This window comes from Podarcis cretensis (assembly GCF_951804945.1).
Source record: "Podarcis cretensis genome assembly, chromosome: 7".
Taxonomy (NCBI): domain Eukaryota; kingdom Metazoa; phylum Chordata; class Lepidosauria; order Squamata; family Lacertidae; genus Podarcis; species Podarcis cretensis.
This window is the reverse complement of record NC_137176.1, coordinates 43,729,965-43,748,163: the sequence shown is the minus strand read 5'-3', so window position 1 is coordinate 43,748,163 and position 18,199 is coordinate 43,729,965. Positions and strand designations below refer to the sequence as shown.

Genomic DNA, 18,199 nt, shown 5'->3' with positions numbered 1-18,199 from the left:
GTTAAGCTCCAAACCTTTCAAGTGTTGGTAGCAAAGTGGCTTATGAAAAGCATTTATGGGAGTCAACGGAGCAATTACGAAACTGTATTCTGGCTTTCAAGACTTGTTGATACACTCAAGAGCTGAATTACATTTTAATGCTAGGCAATTGAATTACTTTAACTTTTTATTGTGTGTTCTGTTTTGGTTTAAATCACTGAAAGTGTTGGCTTTGAAAGTAGTTTCAGTGCAGATGAGAAGACGTCAGAATGTCTGTGTTAGTCATCTACACTGCCAAGAACTGTTTTGGGTTCCCTTAATTGAAAGTTGGAAAGCAGAAAGTGCTGTTGATTAGCTATTCTTTCCGAGACCTGGAAATTTTCCTAATTGCTGAAGTTTGTATATATGTATGCCAGCTTGAAAGAGTTGATAGAAGTTACTTTAATTCTCTTTTACACTGTACCAGAATGGCTAGTTTAAAAAGTTAATACTGCTTGACTAGGATGTAGATTACATGAAACGTTAAAGTATATCCCACATTTTCAGATGTAATTTAATTGTTCATAGCATTCTTATCTTAACCCACTTTGCGTTGCATTGCATTCCTGAATTAAAAGTTTTTATGAGAAAGAGAACATGTACAAAGGTAAACAATAGATGTACTTTTATTATGAGGTTTTGAAAAGAACATGAGAATACCTAATTCACTTGATTTCTTCAAAATGTGATCCCCCCACAGCAGCAGAGTTTTCTATTTGCAATCAGTTTTAAACAGAACATCTCAGAACTAGCTAGCTTATAACAATGTTTGAGAGACTTAATATTGAAATAGTAGTTCCTTAGTCTCATAAAACCTGCTTGACTTTTTCCATGGAGCAGGGTTTCATACCCCATCCCCAAAAAATAACTATTCTCCATTTGTGTTTGCGGCCAAAGAGCTCTTAACTTTTGAAGTCTTCTTCAGAGTTGAGACAAGATGTTACCACTAGGTGGCAATGTTTTATTATACATCATGTTTATTGCAGGCCTTTCAGCAACCTCCAATCTGAATTAATTTTTGTGAGCGGTTTTGGATTCTTAACAGGGACTTGTGCTTGTCTCCCACATCCCAACTATTTTAGGCAAATGCATACTATATTTGCATTTCTAAAATTTGCTTCTATTATCTGCCCTGATGACTTGAGAAGGGTTAACTTAAAAATGCAAATAAATGTGTAAGCATTAAGTAATGGGTAAGTATGTTCATTACAGTGGGCGCTCGGGTTGTGAACGTGATCCGTGCGGGATGCACGTTCGCAACCCACAGCGTTCGAAACCTGCAGTGGCGCGTCTGCACGTGCGCGGGTTGCGATTTGGCGCTTCTGCGCAAAGCATGATTTAGGTACTTCCAAAGAAACGCAACCTGAAGCGTCTGTTACCCAAGGCATGTCTGTACTTGATTAAACCACTATGGACAGTTTAGGGGTTTGCGCAGTAGTTGCTGAATGGTGTAAATGCGGGAAAACTTTTTCTCTGTGTGCCTACAACTTGCTGCACTGTGTGACCCATAACTAATGTGGCTTCAGATTTTCAGAAACCAAGTGAAATACTTGTGATTACTGATGTTGAAGGGAAGCTTTTTAAAAGTATTGGGCTCCATTTAGTTAGGGATGAAAGCTTACATGGCAGGATTGTCTTTGATTGTTGATGCCAAGGGAAATTAAAGATCAGTTTGGAGATTTTGGGGAAAAAATCTCTCAGAAAAAGAATGAATGCTTACCCCCCAGCTATATGTTTATAATATATAAGCTTAATGGTGTATGAACCATTTAACTCATATTAAATTGCTACTTGCTATCAAACAAGATTTATATTTAACTTTATATGGCCTGATATGCAGCTGTAGATAATAGTTACTCAATATAAAATATAAACTTTGTGCACATGGACACAGGAAGAGCTTATAGTTAAAATTCTTCAGCTTGGTGGATACAACTATTGAATACAGAAAAAACTACTGAGAAGACTTCCAAGAATTTTGGTTTCATTTACTCTTTATTTAATCACATTTTCAACAAGTACTGAAACTTCCCTGGCACTTTAAACTAGAGAAGAAAACTGGGAAGAAAAAATAGTTTTTTAATGTTACAAAAATAAAATATCTTTTTAAAAAACACACACCCTTGGTTTTATGCAAATATACAACCACCTTAAAATCTCAAACTTGCTCCCAGCTCTACTCTGTTCCAACTTCCCAATCAAACATGCCTTCAAACCTGGATGGTGCCTTCCTAGAGCACTTTACCAAACTTGAAAAGAAGTGGTATAGTCACGGGAGACTTCCACCTATTTCAGTATCTGTTGGAACTCAAACTCTGCTAATAATGTAACATCCAACAAATTCTTCACTTCCCTCACTTCCCAGAAAGTGGAAGCAGCAGCAAGGGGACTTGGTACTAACCAACAGGGAGGAACTGATCAACGAAGTGAAAGTACAGGGAACCTTGGGAGGAACTGCTCATGTCCTCAGAGGCAAGAGAAAACCGAGTGTAGTCCGACATGCATTCTGGACTTTAAGATGGCTGATTTCAAAAATCTTAAGGAACTACTGTGGTCAGAAATACTCAGAAGAGAATGGAGCCCAGTACGTGATTCTTAAAGGTGAAATATTGAAGGCACAAATGCAGACAATTTGCAACAAGAAAAGTGGGAGGCACCTAAACGGGTGTGGCTGCATAAGGAGCTTACAGATGAGCTGATGTGTAAGAAGGGAATGTATAAGAAAAGGAAGGAAGGAGAAATCAGGAAGGAAGAGTATACAGTTGCAGGGAGAAGGTCAGGCAGGCCAAAGCTCAGAATGAACTCAGGCTTGCAAGAGAGGTTTAAAATAATAATAAGTTTCTTTGGTTGTGTTTGAAGCAAGAGGAAGAACAAGCAAGTAGTAGATCTCTTGCGTGGAGAAGATAGAGAAATGCTATTGGGTGACAGAAGGCGGAACTGATCAACACCTATTTTCCTCTGCCTTCACCCAAAAGGAAAGCCAGTGCCTAACCTGATGAAAGCATAACAAACAATGCAAGGAGGGAGCTGCAGCTCAACATAGTAAACCAGGTGGTAAGGAGTTCAAATCTCCAGGGCCTGATGAGCTGCACCCAAGACTAGTAAAGGAGCTTGCACATTTGATATCAGAGCCTGTGCCTATAATCTTTGAGAATTCTTGGAGAACAGATGAAGTCTTTGCAGAAGGCAGAAATATTTCACCTGTTCTCCAGGCAGGCAAATGTCCCCATCTTCAAAAGGGTGGGGAGAAGACCCAGGTTACTATTGACCAGTCAGCTTAACATTTTACCAGGAAATGCCCTAGAACAGATAATTAAAAGATGCTTTGATTACAAAGACCCAGCATGTGTATCTCAAAAGCAAGTCATGCCAGAAGAGTCATTTTTTAACAAGCATGGTAGATCAGGGGAATGCTGTGGACATAGTGTATCTTGATTTCAGTAAGGCTTTTGACAAAAGTCCCTCATATTCTTGCAGAGAAGCTGGCAAAATGTGGACTGGAAGAGGTAACTGTTAGGTGTATTTGCAGCTTGTTGACTGCCCAAACCAAAAGAGTACTCACTAATGGTTTCTTGTCATCCTGAAAAGACGTGACAAATGGGATGCCACAGGGTTCTGTCCTGGGCCTGTTTTTCAACATCTTTATAAATGACTTGGATGAAAGTATTCGGGGCCATTGGAATCGGGATTCAAGATGACCTTAACAAGATTGGAAAACGGCCTAAACGGATTTCAGTAAGGACAATTGTAAGGTTCTATACTTAGGCATGAATAACTGCACAATTATAAGATGGGGGACATCTGGTTTGTCAATAGTACGTGTGGAAAGGACCCCCCCAAGCTTAACATGACTCATCAGTGCTATGCAGGAGCAAATCAAGGGAAGTAAGTACTGCTCTATTCTGCCTTGGTCAGGCCACACCTGGAGTATTGTGCCCAGTTCTGAGGACCACAATTTAAGGAGGATATTGGAGGTTTTAAAGTAGATGTTGGGCAGCCATATGCCATGTATGATTTAGTTGATATTCCTGAACTAGATGACCCTTGGGGTCCCTTCAAATTCTACAATTCTGAGATTATTATTTTCAGGGAGGAGCCCTCAGGGAGGGCTGATGGACAGGTGAAGCTTTGTAGCAGATTCCCAATTCAGGAATCATAATCTACCCTGTGGCAGAACAGTCAAAGAATCTGCAGCCCAGAGCCAAATATATGCAGAGGTTTCTCACATCTAGTTATGGCAGATGTGGAAATACAGGTGTTGCACATGGTGCTTTTCACTGTCATTGTCAAAAGTACAAGATCTCTCTCTGAATTGTATCTCTGCTTACTTCAGCATAAATGAGTTCCCCTTTCACTTCTGCAGATGATAAAAAATAAGTGGAGAAAGCAAGCCCATGGCAGCAGCTTCCAGTGAATGTTTATACATTAGAACTATAATTCTGCTGGTAAGAATGGTCCCTTTTCCGAGATTTTGTAGACTCAGTTGCATCCTTCACTTTCTGTTTGTTGTGCCTTACCACAGGTTGTATATAGTTGTGTCCCTTTGTTGATAGAAGACTCTGATCTTATGCTTCTATGTACAGAAGGGAGAAAAGTTTCTTTATGCCACCTTCCCTCTGCAGCTTCTTATTGCTCCTTTCCTTCTTATCATGCGTCCCAATTTGTAAGTTTGTATTTTATCACAGAACACTTCCTATTATACTAAGGGACCCAACACCGTGGCTTGGTTTACCCACGACTATTTTTCACCAGTGGATTTGAAACTTGTCCCCCTTGTACATGTCAATAAATTATATGTGAATACACATGCATGAAAGAGAAGATATAATTTGTTCTTCAAACTGCTGGTTTTAAATAAGATGGTATTTAGGGAGAGTATCTTTTGATTCTGTGTTTCCTGGCCTTGTCATTGTGGCACTATGCAAAGAGGCTACTGTGAATTTAAAGCAGGAGTGGGGAATCTGTCCCTCCAGATGTAGCTGGACTAAACTCCCATCATCAATGACCAAGCTGGCTGGGGTTCTGTCCAATAATGTGAAAGCGATAGGTTTCCCTGTCCCTGATTTAAAGCAATGGAGTTTACATGACCCCCTGTCCCATTCCCAGTGAAAAAAGGAATCATTTAATATTCAGTTTGTCTACTTCACTAATAAAAGGAAACAGACTTGGCTAACATCCTGCTCCTCGTTAAACTCCATTTTTTGCCACAACCTATTATGAATTCTTTAAAAAAAGTCTTGCAAAAATAAATATATCAAGATTAAGCCTTGCTTGCTTTATTGAATTGCCCAGTCTAATAAAATGAATGTCAAGTGCATTGCATTTGGCAAACTGTCCACTATCCTGAATTTCTTATGAAGATATGGTGTAATTCACCTTGGTTTCTATATTTGAGAGATCTTGTTGCTTTCTTCCCTTTGTCTTTGCTTTTTCAAAGTTGGTGGAAAGTGGTTGGTGGACCCCTGAAATTGCTTTGAACTGTGATAAGTTGGGCAACTTATTAAAGAACATTGGCGCCATATGTCACTCTAAATCTCCGATTATTCTTAAATTCACCACCTATATATACAATCATTTAAATTATCTGTGCAGGTTTAATTTGAGATTTTCCATTCAGCATTCTTGATCCTAAAGATCATGTAATATTTTATGTAAACTCTATAAAAGTGTATTTAATATACATCCTTAGTTGGATTTTTCATATATACATATATACACTGTAACATAAGAACAATGCAGTTTATCAGTATTGACACAATACGATAAAAGCATAATTCTAGATAATCAAATTCAAAGATGAAACTGATTTGGGGAGTAGGGGCAACTGCAACAGCACAGTTGGTAGATGAAAAGTTGTGTAAGATAGTTCAGCCCAATAAGTTTTTCTTCCAAAGAACAAACTGAAGGCAGGGTTGAAGGGTGAAGAACTGCAGTTTTAAAGTGCAATTACTGTTGTGCAGTCATGTCAGGCCATGGATCAGATTGGATGAAGTTCAAAGCAGAAGCAAACTGGTGCTATTCATGATTCAAGGAGGATAAAAGGAACAACAGTTCTTCAGGCATCAAGAAAATGTCCTTTTTTTGTCTGTTAAGATGCTTTATGACATCTCCCCATGTAGCCTAAGTCCTACACTTGCCCTGATAGGAGTCATTTGAAAATGCAGTTCTAGCTGTAAATGCCCAACGTTGGCACAGTACTAACAGCCAGCATCATAACCAAAACAAAAGCACAGGGAATTTTTGCTGGTGCTCCACTGCTGTACCATCCTAGTTTGTTTTCTTCTAAAGTTTCATCTACTCTTGGTGCGGATGAAGTACATTGAATTAAGGGCATTTGGTATGAGGTGGCTCTCTTTTCTGGTCTGTCGGGACTGGATCCATCACTAGGTCTCTGGCCATTATACAACAAGTATCTCCCTCTGGCATCCTGCTCCATTTTGAAGATCTCGTACTCTGTATGCGGCAGGCGAATTCCCAAAGCAATGCAGCCATTGGTGTGAGTAACATCTTGCTGCACCCCAACTTGCCAGGATCCTTCTGCCCCACACTCATTTCCATTGAAGACATTCAGTAGAGAGGCAGTAGCTATGTCCATGGGTGTAACCTTCATATGATTCACTGCAAAAAAACAAAGAAGGGACTGTTAATTGTGCCTTGAGGTAATATGCTTTTGTCAACAGCCAGATTTCTATTTCAGGAAGAGCTTGATTCTCTTCTGTAGAAGTTTCTAAACCCATTGACCTTGAAAGACACAGCATTTGCTTCTGAACTAAGCCTTTATAAATGTGAAGAGTAACTCAAGCGTATGGAAAGAAAGAAAAAAGGGGTTTAAAACCAAAACCAGTAAGAGTTGCAAGTGAAGTCATAAGAAGAGCCCTGCTCATTAGTTCCTGGGCCCTTCTAGTTCAGCATCCTGTTCCAGCAGTGCCTAGCCAGATACTTTAAGAAAAGTACAAGCGACAGCCATTCCCGTTGTTTGCCCACAGCAACTGCTTTTTCACAGGTAAGCTTCCTGTAAACCATTTAGCTATCATAACTGATCACTATTAACAGATCTATCCTCTTCTGAATGTGTCTCAATCCCCTTTTAAATTTATCTAAGCTAGTGGCTCTTAGAACAATGTCCACAAGTTAGTGAGTTGAATAAATATGCTCTCAGATCTAGCATTTAGTAGTGGAACACTAGTAAGGTACATGGTTGGCTTATTGTGGGAATTTCTTGTAGCAGTGCTCTCTGTTTTGACTAGATGAAAATAATCATGTCATTTTAAGAGTGAGCAAAATGTAAATCAGATACAGTTGTACCTCAGAAGTTGAACGGAATCCGTTCCAGAAGTCTGTTTGACTTCCAAAATGTTCAGAAACTAAGGTGCAGCTTCTGATTGGCTGCAGAAGCTCCTGCAGCCAATCGGAACCCGCGGAACCCACATTGGATGTTTGGGTTCCAAAGAACGTCCACAAACCTAAACACACACTTCCGGGTTTGTGACATTTGGGAGCCAAAACGTTAGACTCACAAGGCGTTTGACTTTCGAGGTACGACTGTACATAGATTTAATGACACTGCTGAATTCTCAGTGTGGTAACAATGCTCAATAATTTGAGCAGTACCAGAAAACAAGCTCTCAAGGTAGCCATTTTGTTTTTGCAAATCACCCATTTTATCTTTATGGTCACTTTGTATGCCTGTACGTTGCCATTCATTTCTCCTCTCTTCCTATTGAATCAGGGATAATGTACGAATGTGGTGACATCATGGAAAACAAAGCTGATCTGAGAGTGAGGACAGGGCTTCCTGAACTGCTGAGATAGGTGACCTCAGCCAAGAGAACCATTCTCCCCACAATGAGCAAACACTTTTTTGCTCACTCCCTGAGTAACAAAATTGTCTAGTGTGGTGGTGGTTTGCTTTCTGTTGCTGTTGGGAGACTTGCAAAAAGTGTCATTTCTTGCAGCTCAGCCTCGACAGCGTTCAAAGGAATTAGTCCTTGGGCATGACCTAGATTTAATATGCTACTCTACCTTATGATATACAAAACAGGTTGCATCACCTCCTCTTCTATAGTAACCATTGCTGGTCTGTATGGTATATGTATTCCTCCTTGGCATGCTTCACTTCTCATTGTCACTGGACTATCATATGACTGCTTTACAGCTATTGGACAATGTTAAGAAAAGGTTTAAATTTCCTTAAAATATGAAATCATGCAACTGCTGTGTAACACGTATGTGCGTGGAAAGGCTACACCAAGGAAGACGGCAAACCGCCAATCTTGATTGATTTACTGACCCTTGGCCATGAACAAATATTTCAGCAAGGCATGAACATATCCTCATTTTTTCTTGTTTTAATGAGCATGACCAATGCAAGCATTTAATTTTGTTAGCAGTGTTTACATCTCTTTGACATTCATTTCAACGGAGGACTTGAATCAAAGCTTATGCACTCACATGTTTATAAGCAAGAGAGTTCTGAGCTAAAATGGACTTCCCGTACCCGTAAGCAGCCTCTGGATTGGAGGGTTGTCTATTATTGCCCTAACTTCCTTATGCACATGCTAGATAAAATAGCATCAAAGGTGACAATTACTTTATACCTTTACTCATTAGATTAGATCATGTGATTACTAGAGTGGTTCTGATCTCTGATCTAAATATAACATAAAACTACATTTAACATTCTTTTTTTTTTAAAAAAAAAGCACGCTTAATTCTGATAGTTATTTTACAGGGAAAACAGCCACATGGTGCTGATTCAGTACTTTGCTCTCAATCCAAGCTTTAAACATACATTCATAGAAATTTGTTTCCATACACATATACCCCCAGCTATCCAGTTGCTCAATAAAGCTTCATTACAGTAAGCACAAAAATTAATACACTTTTTAAAATAAGGTGCAAATTTATTTGAAATTAATTATAAATCATTTTTCCAGTTTTATGCTCTTGATTTCTTTTTTAAGCCTCTAAATGTCATCAAACATTTTAATACGCCTATTTTTCAAAGTGTAAAACTCAAATGTATTTATATAATGAGCTGGGGACAATAAATTGGGTCAGTTACTTGTTCAATTTTCACAAACATTTTTAGCTTCTGTGTTGTGGGCATACTAAGCAAATGAACTAACATTGGTTCACATAATTAAGTCTTCAAGGAGAGGGGAAAGCAAGTTCCACCAAAAAAGAAAAGAAAAAAAAGACTGATGTCTAGATAGGAAAGGCAAGAGATTAAACAGTTTCTATTTCACAACCCTGCTGCCCCAGGCAAGCCTACAAATAAAACCAAGTTGGTTTTCATGAGAGAGGACGCTATAAAACTGCACTCAAATTTCATTTAAAAATTGTTCTGTAGCCAGGATATAAAGCTATGTCTTTTAACATATACTTGCTCAGAAAGCTAATGAAGTAACCAGTTCCAAATGGAAACCAAAAACCTCAGAAAATGTCAGCTCCATTACCATCATATATTATCCACACTTTTAAAGCTTCATGTGTGCAACATCTTGAAGAATGGATAATCTATAAACTTCAGAGCTTTAAAAAAACAACCTTGATTTATATCAGCCAAGTTCTCCTAATCCTGAAAAGACTGACTAGATTTAATTTAAAAGTAATTTAAACAATTTTGTTTTGAGTTCCAGCTGAACTGAAAGGGCCTCAAGAAAGGGAATTCCAAACAAACTTAAGTTGGTCCTGTTTCAAGTTTGGGTGGCATATTTTAATAAATTTATATGAACAATTCAACAAATCCTAACAAAAATCCAGGCCCCCTTGCATGTTATTTCAACACAGAAGCAGCCCTGTTTAGATTTGTTATGTTTGACTTCATCCTTTGACTTCATAGGTTAGCTTTTATGGTCTATGCTTAAGACTGGAATGCCCACCAATTGATCACAAACCCAGGAATGCCTTTATAAAAGTGATGGGCAAGGTCTCCAAGTTTGTCATGGATGTTAGGAGTGAAGGCTTTTTGTTCCTCAACTCTGCAGGAGTTTGGTGTGTTCTCTCACCATTTCGGAAAAAGAACTCGCAGCCTTACTCTTTAGGCACAACCACCTTTCATTTTATAGTTGCCATGTGTCTTTTTCATTTGATTCTTTTAAGAACTGTTTGTAGCTCAGCTATCCCTGGGGTTCTATTTAAAAGCCAAGGAGAACTGCTTGCTCTCTTTAAGGTGACTGATACACGTTTTATATTTATTTAACACAGTTGGCTGTGATTACAACACTTTAGAATTTAATTCCATTGTTTCATAACAGGTATCTTAACTTGATTTTTTGGTAATTAGTTCATGTCTGTCTTACACTACTTCCAAGCTTTAAGTACTTGCCCTTTATTTGACACTATTTGACCTTGCTGCTTTGCAGCAAGTTTCTTTCTTTCTTTAGAAGGAAGGAAGATCTTTATTTTCGTTTGCAACAGAGCTTCCACCCCTGCAAGGAGGTGAGGACCCAGAACAAAGATGTGTAACAGCTTTTAAAGGCTTTAGAAACTGCCCAACCCCTCTTCCAAAGACCACCCAAAAGCATCATACAAGCGTCACAGAAAGAGGTGGTCTATTACAGAAATCTGAGAGTCTGGCTCCTATCTGTCAAAATACCCAATAATGCTTACTGATTCCCCTTCCCTGGCCAGTCTGGGCCATTCAACTTAGTGCAGCAGCACAAGGCAGTAATCATGAGAAGTACGGGAATATAGTCCTACTTGAAGGCAGCAGGAAGCTTAAATAAAGCATTGCATGGCTACAAGAAACTGAGCTGGTTTACTGTGAGATGGATATCCAAGAACATGTGGAGCAATTTGGTATGATATTAATCCCTCCACATATGTGTTTTGCTACGTGCTATAAAAATTATGCTGTACTTTGGAAAGAGCTTTGGTTGAAAACTAATGATCTTACCTTTAAACACGAATTCTGTTCCGCCCATCACTCTGGATGAATGTACTCCCCGGCTGTAACGACCCTTGGCATAGATGGTGAAAGTGGGGTGCTTGCAGATTGGGTCAGAATAATGATAGTAATGACCTTCCCAGGTATTGTTGTTGTCATGGAAGATGAAGTGCCTGGTGAGAAAGAGCACTTCAGGACGCACTTCGCAGCGCTGACTCGCCCATTCCCCATGTAATCCAATAGTCAAATCAGCCTTCGGAGGTAAAATTGGTGGGTGGTGTTCATCTGACCGATAGATGATCCTGCATGCTATACATGAATGGTCATGGTTCTGAAACAAAACCAACAGAAACCTTGTAAAACTGATAGAAACTTTGTAAGACACATAGTTGCTAGCAAATCAAATTTCCTTATAGGTTCAGTACTTAGAGTGCCTAAGAGATGGGTGGGCCATCAGACGCATATTTTTGAAACTGGAAACTTTCAAAAGCAGGGGAAAGGGCAGGGTACAAATAAATAAAAATAATCATTTTGTAATATGAAATGGAAGGGGAAGCTCCCCCCCCAACTTAATTGCACTGGGCATATTCAAACACTTGAGCATATTTACATCACTTTGGGATGTTTTATGGGAAGCAATTTGTAAATAAATAAGTAAGTAATTTGGTGAATTCCAGCCTACAGATAGTACTTAAGAGTAGGTGAAAGTGAAACACTTTTTCCCTTATGTGTCAACAGCAAGAGTTACCACCTTCCCTTGACTGATCATGGCCACAGAATTTAAAGTTCCCCCTTTTTGTTATCTTGGGCTCTTTCATGCCATTTCATAAATTAACAAAAAAATTTAGCTTCTGCTTTTATGCATGCTAACATTTGTAGAATTCTAAAATTCGGATCCCGTTTGCATCCCCACTGTAGTGCTAAAAAGTCCCCAGTCTAGAAGCTCCTAGAGGCATGTTCCGGGAAAACAATAATGGCAGAATTTCTGTGTGTTCCACTTACACTGCATAAAAGTTTAACAGGCAGATTATTTTACAGAACCAAAATTTGGCAAGCAACCCTAGCCATTGTAATAGCCCTTGGGATGCAAGTGTGACCTTATGCCACTGATGAGGAGTCTGTGATCTTCCAGAGACTGTTGGATTCCAAATTTCTTCAGCCCCCACAACAGGTTCTCATCCCTGACTTGTGCTGTAATATTTACTTCCAAGGTTTGCTAAGGCAACCAAGGCAGACTCTGGGGCTTCTGTGCTGTGCAAAATGGAAGTCTTTTCCTTCTCGTTGCAGGTTCTACACAGTTGCAACCACATTTGATACATGGCCAGATTTGTAATGTATTTCCATACCTCTTTTCACCTTTTGCACTAATAATGCTTTTCAGTATAACCATATTCATTTATTCCAGTGAATGATTTACTATCCTACAGCGTTCTTGGAAAAACAAACCATATAATATGTCGTGCCATTTCTATTTGAACACACACTTATACTTTTGTGACCCAAGCCTTGCTGTTCAGTCCCAGGCAAGCAGCTGCCTATTTCAGTATACCTTTGATAATTTTTTTTTTAGTCTTTAGAAGAGCTCTGGGTATTTTAACAGGAAGCAGTTGCCATGTGTTGTCTCCACCTCCCAGATACCAAATGTTAATTGCGAAATGAACAAAAGAGGGAAATGCAAGACTGAGTAGTTGAGAATGTGGATCATTATGCACAGTATCTGCATAATATTTATATTTTTAGAAGAATAAGTAACTTTCTTAAAAGGGAATAGAAGAATTTGAAGTACTGAAGTGTGCCTAAAACTGTATCTTAGCACAAAGCATTTAAGCGACACTATTGATTAAAATCTTCAGCCCCTCGTGGGGATCTCCACTGTAGCTCTGCAACAATGAAAACATTGAAGACTAAACAAAAAAACGATTACGAGAAGCCCCTGTGTAACTCCGGTCAGTTTTAGTTTTGCTGGAACTTCCCTTGCAAGTCTGGGTTTTCTTGTTCTTTCCTGAGTTAATGCAGGCTGCATCTTCTATCAAGTGCTGTAATCCAGACTGCAGATTAATCCTGGAGAGTGATGGTAGATGGGAAAGCTTTCTTTTATTGGAGGGAGTTAAGACCATTCTAGTTCCAATCACTCTATGGGAATGGGCTTGCCTCCAGAATATGTGGTTTAAGAAGGCTTATAGAGGGTTGGAAATACAGCATAACCAAACCTAGCAGTTGCTTGAGGCGGCAAGTTTTGTGGAGTTTGGCTGAAGTACCACATGACCCAAGAGTTGTACCTCAGCATTATCTGTAGTGGAATTTCAGATTTTAAAGTGGAGTTGTTAAGAGTAGCAAAAAATCTTAGGCAAGCCACACATGGTGGCCATATATTAATAATGGTTCCTATGCCCAGAATGGACACTGCACATTTGTTTCATGTTGTATTGCATATGGATTTTCTATGGTAATTTCTGTGTAGAAAAAAACGTGAAACAGCCCTACCTCCAGAATAAACACAGGAAATAGACAACTGTATGAGACATGCATACTTCCACCAAGGAAAAATGACACCATTCCTCAAGAGATATTTGTCCTAGATATAGTGCCCTTTTAAAGAACAACAGATGAATTGACCTCCGGTACCTTTTTTTGCAAGATAATGTTAATTGTCCTTACTATGCAATGCTGCAATAAAATCTGATTGAGATAGAGCATGTAAAATTGAACTTTTTTTTATTGGTTACCACGCTCCAATCTGCCTCAGTACAGCTGTAAGACAGGAGAAGACTTGCAAATTCATTGCATGCCCAAGGGAAAACCATCTCTAAAACAGTGGCAGAAGTTTGTGGCCCAGTCAATATAGCTTGTGGCAGTAAGAGCCAGTGCCAGTGTGTTCCAGACCCTGAGTTTTAAGGTGAATATAACTGGCTTGCTTCAGGCAAGGAGAGATGGAATCCAGGAATGCATGAGACAATTTGCCTTGCTATAAAGTCCTATTAAGCAAAATAGACATGCAATATATTTCCTTGGATGGAAGCCAACAAACTATCTTGAATGTCTTGGAATACTCTACATTACTTTCCAGTCACTGAACCTCATATTTATTAATCACTTTCATGTTCTCATCCCACAGATGAAAATAATAAAATTCTTCATGCTACACTCACTTCAGGTGACTGATCTTCTTTTCTTTGTGTTTAATCAACCCCAAAGCTCAAACATTCTTTTTCCTTCTATGCATTTTAATGAAATACCATGTTAACTCCCAGAATCTCCTGCCCAAATTCAATATAACTTAATATAAAAAATACAAAAAATGTATGAGGTGTACAGATTTTAAAGTGACATATTAATTCTTAGGTGAAAACAAGCATTAAAAATCTGAATCTTAATGAGTGGAAATAGAGAACAGTTTGGAAAAAACGTTCCTCTCTCTTCCTTATATGTTGCATGTACCTTTGATGCCTCCTTTATCTGGAGCTGCAGTGTGCTAAATGTATCCTTTCCCAAATGATAAAAACAGTAAGATGAAACAATTGAGCTTTTCATAATGGGAGCAAAAGGAAAGCAAATGATTGTTCTTATCCTGGCCTTGAAGCCTTCCTTATCCTACTCCTTCCTCTTTTAGTGATGCCACAGAGAAAAAGAAATCAACCCACAAATGGTATGCAGAACGATTGCATTTTTGGGTGATATCTCACTTGGCGCCTGGGAACCAATTACTTCTAGCTTTCATTTTAGCATGCTTTGGATGTATTATATAAACACCACACACATTTCTGTTCTCTTCCTTAACTTATCTGAGACCATTCTTTTTTCCCTGGTTAATGCACCATAATTTTTTAATACAAACTTTGTAAGTTTAAAGTAAAAATTATTTCAGGATTTCTCTTCCTGTTGCCTCTTTTTCTTTTCAGCCTGGCACAATTCAAACTAAAATGTCCAGATTCTCATCAGGTAAATAACCTTCGATCCAAAAACTTTAAAGGAACTGTGTTGATTTATACCAGATGATGTTTGTAGACCAAGAACTGTTTTAAAAGTTGAGAGTATTGGAAAGAGTTAAGAACAACCAGTTTTAGCCTATTAGACATGTCGACTAAGAGAACCGTTTCATTCAGCTGACTTTGGTTAGCCTTAAAAGATGTACTTAGCAGCAAGCCATTAAGCCCATAAAATTGTTGAGTTACAGGCACAGCCAACTAATGGCAGAGAAGGGCATGTTAGGTCAGGATTATTATACTCAGTATTTTAAAGGCTCTTGAATCGGTGTCTAGGTCTTCTGGGTAAGATTTCCCATGAAGAGCCCAAGGGAAAACTCTTGAGGTGTTTGATTCCAAAATGGATCTGAAAATAACTTAAAACAAATGGAAAAGTCTGGGATTTTTTGCCCTCTGTTGCCGTGGAGCTTATGCCATGTAAAAATACTTTCATAGATATTTAGCACAATTTCCCACTAGTGTTCCACAACTCTGCTATCTCAGTCCCAAGAGAACACATTACTGAATGGCTAGCATCTCTCCCCCACAAAGTGATAAGTAGCAGGCTTTCCATGACCTCATAGATGAGGCAAACATGGATAAGGCAACTCATGGGGGTGGGGGAGGACCTGAAAAATGCAATTATAACTCAAGCTTACAAATGGTCCACAGAGTTTATTAAGACTGCAAAATAATTATATGGGAATGATACTGGAAAGTCCTTTTTTTAAGGACTCAAGAGTTCAGGTATCTAGAACTAGGAAGAAATCAACTGCATCTCACTTTGTGACCCTTTGAAACCATTCTGTACCAATAAATGTAAAATGCTGAAGCCGTCTGGCTTGTCTGCTTCCATTCAATTTTATAACTCTTTGAAGGCAAAATATAGCTCATTTTCCTTTGAATTTAAACATTAGCATTTTTGTGAAATATGAGAAATGAGGCAAACAGTGTCTTTCTCAGATGCATGCTTGCATCTGTCACCTATTCTACCGAAGCAATACTAATTTGCAATGACAAATGTATATATTTTGGAAAAGAGTTTTGCAAATTCTTAGAAGATGCAGGGGATAGAATGTGAAGGAAAGGCCATCACAACAACCCTCCACCACATTTTGATATCAAAGTGATTGACTGATAAACTCTCTTCAGACAATGCTTATCCAATATGCTGAAGAGTCCTTAATTAGTTGAGGGGTATGTGGAACACAATACCAAAGTAAGTGTATCTTTGCCAAGCTAACAAATGTGAAGTCATACATACATACATACATACTGTTGAACAGCACTAGTCTATTTTGCCCCCAAAACACAAAATTCAAAAACTGTAAGAGCCAATTTTTGAAAGCTACCTCATTTAATTAATTCATTTACTAATTCAATATAACAACAGATATTTATTCTGCTATTCAGCTGTTTTAGAATATGCACTGCCAACATAATGTTCAGGCAAATTTTATGAGAATCCCAGATGACTCTTGCTAAAACACTATAGACACTGCTCAGGCAAATGAAATGCCAGAAATACTGTACATTTCCAGAAAATTGAGAAAGGGAGCCCCACTAAAGAAACTGAAACTGTGCATGTGCTCCAGAATCATTCCAACAAGAAGCAGCTAACATATCCTCAAAGTAAAAAACGGACCATCATTTTGCTTAATTTTCAGACTATACTGGATTCAAACACTGAAACGTTGCACTTTATTGGCCACAAACAAATGGGCAGGTTGAGAGGTTTATAGGGACATTCAGAAGTTCTATATATTGCTACCGCAGGGGACTTCTGGTCGGCGCCAGCGCTTAATGGCGGCTCTCTCCCCGAGCTCCGGAGAGAGGGCTGCTTCACGAGTTCGGGTCTGACCGCTACGGCGAAGCGGGGACCCCTAAAATCACAGGCGCGGAAGCCTGTGAACAAGGAGACTCGGCGGGCACCATTTGCACCCCCCTTTACTGCAAAAGAGCCTTTTTAAAGGCTCCGGAGGAGCATCGGGGGATCGTGCGGTGCTGAGAGTCGCTACCCAGCCCGTGGAGTGAAGCCGCGTCGCCATCAGTGGAGAGCGCCGATTCCTTCCTGAAATTTGGACTGAAATTGAACACCCGTAAGTAGGATTGGAAAACTTATCGGGACTTTAAAATAATTGAAATTTGGCTGAAAGTGGGGATGGTAAATAAAGGAAGTCTGCCTCCCCTGGACTGCATGAACTTTTAAAGCAACGGCACGAGAAGCTGCAATTGAAGGAAAAGTAACTCTGAACTGTTTGAACTGTTTAACCTAGACAATGAATTTGAACTACCCCCCCAGCAAGCAGGAGCAGGGGGGGACGAAAAGGGAACTAATTTTAACCTGCATGAGAGGAAAAATTAAGTGAAAATTCCTGCTGTCTCTGACTCTGGGAACGGACTGCCTGGGTGAAGCACTTTGACAGGGGACTGTCAGACTGTCAGACAAGAACTGCCGCAAAGCGGTGACTTTATTGGATACAGTTCTCTTGGACTCTATAGAAATAACATTGTTGCAACTTAAAGATTGAAAGACTGTTGTTAAAAACTTCTCCCCTCTGAGGGCTTTGGGTTTCTTTGTTGTGCTTGCTTATTGGATACAATGATGCTCCCTCTAGAGGGCTGAAAGGTAACAGCTGTAACATAGTCTGTTAAAAAACAAGTCACTGGATTTTTCCACTTAAGCTGTTCCTGTGGGAACGACCTTGGGATATGAGTGGCCCTGCAGAAGAGATAGTAACAAGATCTAAGGTTAAAACACAAAAGAAAAGGGCCTCAATAACAGGCTTACTGTCAACAGGCGCAGCTGGACAGGAGAAGGGAATAAACGCATTTATGGATTCAGTGACACAAGCATTGCTTAAAATAAATGAATCTTTAGAAAATTTGACAAAGCAGAGCACAGAGAATACTAAACAACTGACAGAACTTTCAACAAAATTGGACTTGAACACTAAGAGCATTACATCTAATACAGAGACTATAAACAAATTGGTCCAAGAAAACGCTACAATTCGAAAAATAGCGGAAGATGCTAAACTAACTGCAGAAACCACACAGGAAAGTCTAATACCAGTGTGTAAGAAGCTTGACCAGCATGAGGCGGCCTTGTCTTTATGGGAGATGCAACGGAAAGAGAAGAATTTAAGATTTAGGTTGGTCCCTGAAAGTGAAGGGGACAACCTAGTGGATTTTCTCACAAAAGAACTTTCAGATTTTTGGCAGGTAAACTTAGAGGAAGAAGAATTCAAGATAACAACTGCCTTCAGATTGGGCAGAAGGCAAGGCAGGAAGATCCCAAGGGATTGCCTGATAACTTTGAGATCTA

General features: G+C 39.2%; 1 protein-coding gene across 1 annotated transcript in view; it reads right to left on the bottom strand.

Annotated features, from left to right (window-relative positions):
- Positions 1–628: 628 nt before the first annotated feature.
- Positions 629–18,199, bottom strand: part of APCDD1 (APC down-regulated 1) — a 44,773-nt gene continuing 27,202 nt past the window's right edge. The window contains exons 4-6 of the mRNA XM_079982959.1: positions 10,919–11,240; positions 1,425–6,636; positions 629–1,236 (exon numbers count right to left, since the gene is read on the bottom strand). Of these exons, the coding sequence (XP_079839085.1) occupies positions 6,185–6,636; positions 10,919–11,240 (774 nt within the window). The 3' untranslated portion in view covers positions 629–1,236; positions 1,425–6,184. The remainder of the gene's footprint in view (positions 1,237–1,424; positions 6,637–10,918; positions 11,241–18,199) is intronic.